The sequence below is a fragment of the Kryptolebias marmoratus genome, linkage group LG19 (assembly GCF_001649575.2).
Source record: "Kryptolebias marmoratus isolate JLee-2015 linkage group LG19, ASM164957v2, whole genome shotgun sequence".
Taxonomy (NCBI): domain Eukaryota; kingdom Metazoa; phylum Chordata; class Actinopteri; order Cyprinodontiformes; family Rivulidae; genus Kryptolebias; species Kryptolebias marmoratus.
In genome coordinates, this window is record NC_051448.1 from 15487549 (window position 1) to 15491672 (window position 4124).

A 4124-nucleotide genomic window follows, 5' to 3' on the forward strand; every position below is an offset into this window, starting at 1 on the left:
GTAATGTTTAAATTAAATATATATATATATATATATATATATATATATATATATATATATATATATATACAAACCTGTCCTCAGGAGATGAACAGAATTTGAAAAGGTTGTTTGAGATTCACTTTGTTGGAGCTAAGTTTGCTATTTTATGTCTCAAACTGGATTCATTTTGGTGTTTTTTTTTTTTTAATAGATTTGACCAAAAAATAAATATAAAATGGGAACAAATCATGTGTTTGTGACAAGCTGCTTTATCCTTTGAGTTTAGGAGCCTTTTTTTGTTTGTTTTTTGTGATAAAGATCAGAGTTAAGTGGTTTGACCAACAACAAAAAAGCCTGTTCCTCTGAAAACTAAAAACGGACAGAAAGTGAAGTGAAAACAGCAGCTTAAAAACCTTGAAGAACCTGGAGAACGACGGATCGAGAACACCTTAAAAGAAAAATAACGTCTAACTGGACTTTTAAAACAGAATAAGTAAAAGGCTTTTATAAAAAAACCTAAATACCTGAAGTTTTTAGTTTAAAGAAGCACTATGAATGTTCAGAACTCAAGAAAAAAAAGTTGCTGCTATGAAAGGAAGGCAATCCTGAACCTGCCTGCGTTCATTCGTCCGTCTGTTAGCAAAATATCTCATGAGCCACTGAACCACTCAGTCAGTTTTACAGACACGGAGCTAAAGTCTGGTGTGGTAGTGGCTGAGAGTGATCTCCAATCCAAAATGAATGAAGCAGGATGAAAGCTCTCGTGTTTGATGCTTCCAGGACTTTACTGTCATGGACGCCGTCAGAAACCTGCGCGCCTTTTCCAGGCGTTTCTCCGCAGAGACCTGAGTTTCCCTCCCAGCGGTGATCACCTTCTGTCGGCTGGTTCTTCTGCTTTAACCATGGAAGCGTTCAGCCAGCGGCAGTAATCTGGTTCTGCCTGATCTTCTGCCTCTCTTCCTGTCCTGCCCGTGACTCCGTCCCCGTGACTCCATATGGGATTGGGATTAGAATAGCGCATAATCCCGGTGCTGGAGGAGAGAATTAGCGAGGCTTCCTCTGGAGCTTCGGTTACACGAAGGCCCGTCAGGCTTGTCGATGAAAAAACCCAATCGGGCTCACGTGCACGGAGTCGTGCACTCACGCACACCCGCAGACGTTTGGGAATCCAAATCTGTTACTGGGTTTGGCAAAATTAAAGAAAAAAAAGGGATTTTTTTTATTATAAAGAGTGCTTTAATCTCTGCTTGCAAATTGTTTTTTTGCTTGTTTGTTTTTTTGAGTGGGAGAACAGCATCAGCACTGTCAAAACTGACACACTGTGTGTGTGTGTGCACAAGCTGTCCCATTACATATCAGTCCACTGATGCTAATGTCCACAGAGACAGGACGCGTCCCTGAACGTCCCCAGCTCGAACACAAACACAAACATTTTAGTCAGGTGGAACGAGAGGAGACTTTGTTTTTAATAGAAGATGATGCAACATTTTTAAGAGTTTTGTGATCCCAAATAACTCATGGATGTCACCAGGACTTGGTTTTAAAGATTTGGTATAAATAGTATTTGTAATTAAACACTGAAGGAATGCATATCGCCCACCGCCTTTAATATCAGAGTCTAGGTCAAACCTTGACGACAACATTAAATATGATCTCATGCAATGTCACAACATGTGTTGTCGATGACTCTCAGCTACCATCGTAAAAAAATTTGCTCCATATTAGTAAAACTGACTGAGTTAGAACCACTTTTGTGTAGACTCATGACAATAGGCTGTGGCAGCCATCTTGAGTTGGATTAACTCCAAAAGTTAATCAGTTGTAGATAAACATCCAGCGATTATTTCCTGAAAGTTTCATGAGAATCCATCCAGTGGGTCATGAGATATTTTGCTAACAGACAAACAGGTTTGCCTCTTAGAGTTAATGCTAAAGTTCTAAGCAAACATCTTGAGCAGTAAGTAGCTCTTGGAGTATTTGTTGAGGATGACTCTCAGCTACAACCACACCTAATTTTAGCTCAATTTTTGTAAAACTGACTGAGTTACAGCCATTTTTGTGTTTGTTCAGCTCAGTTGTTTGTGGCGGCCATCTTAAATTGGGTTGACTCCAAATGTTAATCAGTTGTAGAGGTATATCCAATGATTATTTCCTGAATATTTTATTAAAATCCATCCAGTGGTTCATGAGATATTATGCTAACAGATAGACACACACATAGACATGATTGCCCCCCTTTCAGCAGCGGTATTGTTCCAGACAAAGCTTTCTAAATGCACCTGTTGAGTCTTAGAGTCCTTATCGGTCACATGAGAAGACACTGATTTATCTGTGTTTTTCTGTTGCCTGGATGCAGAGATGCTGCTCAGACATCGATCCGCCTTTAACCTGAGCGCTCTGACACTGCGACCCTCTCCAGGTTTACCTGTCAGGAAGTCGGTGTCCGGCGCCAGCAGCGAGTCACTGTAAAGGCTCCCCTTCAGTGAGGGCCTCCTCCGCAGGGTGTCCTCCATGTCCTCGCCGTGGTCCAGCAGCTCCTCCATGATGCGTGTGCGTCCCCCTCTGAGACCTGGACCCTGATGGAGGACGTCAGCCTGATCCCGTCCGCTTTGACTCAACTTTCACCCCCCTCCCTCACCTGATGTCCTGTGAGGAGTGTGTGAGTGTGTGTGTGTGTGTGTGTGTGTGTGTGTGTGTGTGTGTGTGTGGAGGGTGATGTCACTCAGAGGACAGATTAGAGACACGGTAATCCCATTTGAAGGCTTGTGGTGGAGGGAGGGGGGGGACAGGAGGACCGAGGGAGACTTTTAGCCCTTTCCCACTGGCGCCTGCACAGCACGGTCCGGGTGGTTTTCCATTACACCTCGGTGACAGCTCCAGTGGGTTCATCGTAAAAACTGACATCACACTCCCAGCTGGTGGCGGTAATGCTCCATCATGCTGCTTGCCGGCCCCCACGTGTTGGTGTCGGCGTTGCCGTTCTTTAAAAACGTCAAAATTATGTCCAGTTACTGCGGCGAATGGTCAGAAAACGGCAGGTCGGGTTGTTTTTATAGAGTGGCCCTTGTGATCACAGACATATATATATGTAGAAGTAATCGCCTCATTACGTGCTGGAGCGCATCTTGCGTCACCGCCATATTGGATGGGTCTCTCTTCTCTCTAAGGCCCACTCCCAATACTCGCACTTGTCTTCCACAGGTAAGACTGAACAACAGGTTCGGTTGTTGGACCATTTGCAACATTATGTCATCGCAGCTGACGTCGTTTGGCAATCAACGAAATGCTAACAGGAGGAAGTGGTAGGCCCCGTCCCAATACTCACACTCCCACCCTCGTTCCACCCTCAGGTCCTTCAAATGCTCATTCATAATGAAGGGTTTGAGTGCGTAGTGTGTCCCAGTTCTCCGGAGTGTTCTTTAGCCCCTTTGTGTACTACATCTGGCATTCAGCTAAGCAAGCATCCAGGCGGACTTCGGCGAAGTATTTACCCACAATTCATCGCTGCATGTGACGTTTTGAATTAAAAGTATTCAACAAGTCAGAACAAAACACATTTGAACAGCCAAATATCTCCTGCAGTGACTTTGGAAAGCAAAAATACCTAAACTGTGCTTTTAAAACCTTCTTAAAATACCAAAACAGCGACCGGTTCCGCCATGTTGGATGTCACAGTTACGACGCAGAGGCTTCAAGTCGATGACGTAACCCGTACTGTCCCAGATCTCCAATGTCTGCATGCTTGTAACCTGCGCACAGGAAGCCTTCTGTGCACTTCGACTGGGAACACGCTTCCTAGAGGAGCGTAGGCTGGAAGTGTGAGTTTTGGGACCGAGCCTTACTCCGTCATCGAGGTATCTACGTGAATAACGCCTACGCTTGTGATGTAACCGGCGACTCCACCCACTAACCCCTTCTGACGTCACGTTTTCAGGCCAGCACGTTGCACCTGAAACCAACATTCTGGTTCCACGAATGCTTGCTGGTGGAACAGCCTTGGAACCGTGGAGACCCAAGTGGCGCCGGAGGACAAGGGGCTTTTCTTTTTTGTTTTTTTTGTTTGTTTCTCCTTCTGAGTCAAGTTAGGAGGAAAGCGGCATCGAGCGACTTCTGCCTGATGGAAAAAAAAACTGGGGTAGGGG

The 4124-nt window shown here is 44.9% G+C and overlaps 1 protein-coding gene across 1 annotated transcript in view; it reads right to left on the reverse strand.

The window, feature by feature from the left end:
• LOC108231754 (echinoderm microtubule-associated protein-like 1) overlaps positions 1-2551 on the reverse strand; it is an 8748-nt gene extending 6197 nt beyond the window's left edge. The window contains exon 1 of the mRNA XM_017409029.2: positions 2408-2551. Within this exon, the coding sequence (XP_017264518.1) occupies positions 2408-2525 (118 nt within the window). The 5' untranslated portion in view covers positions 2526-2551. The remainder of the gene's footprint in view (positions 1-2407) is intronic.
• Between the last annotated feature and the right edge of the window lie 1573 nt (positions 2552-4124).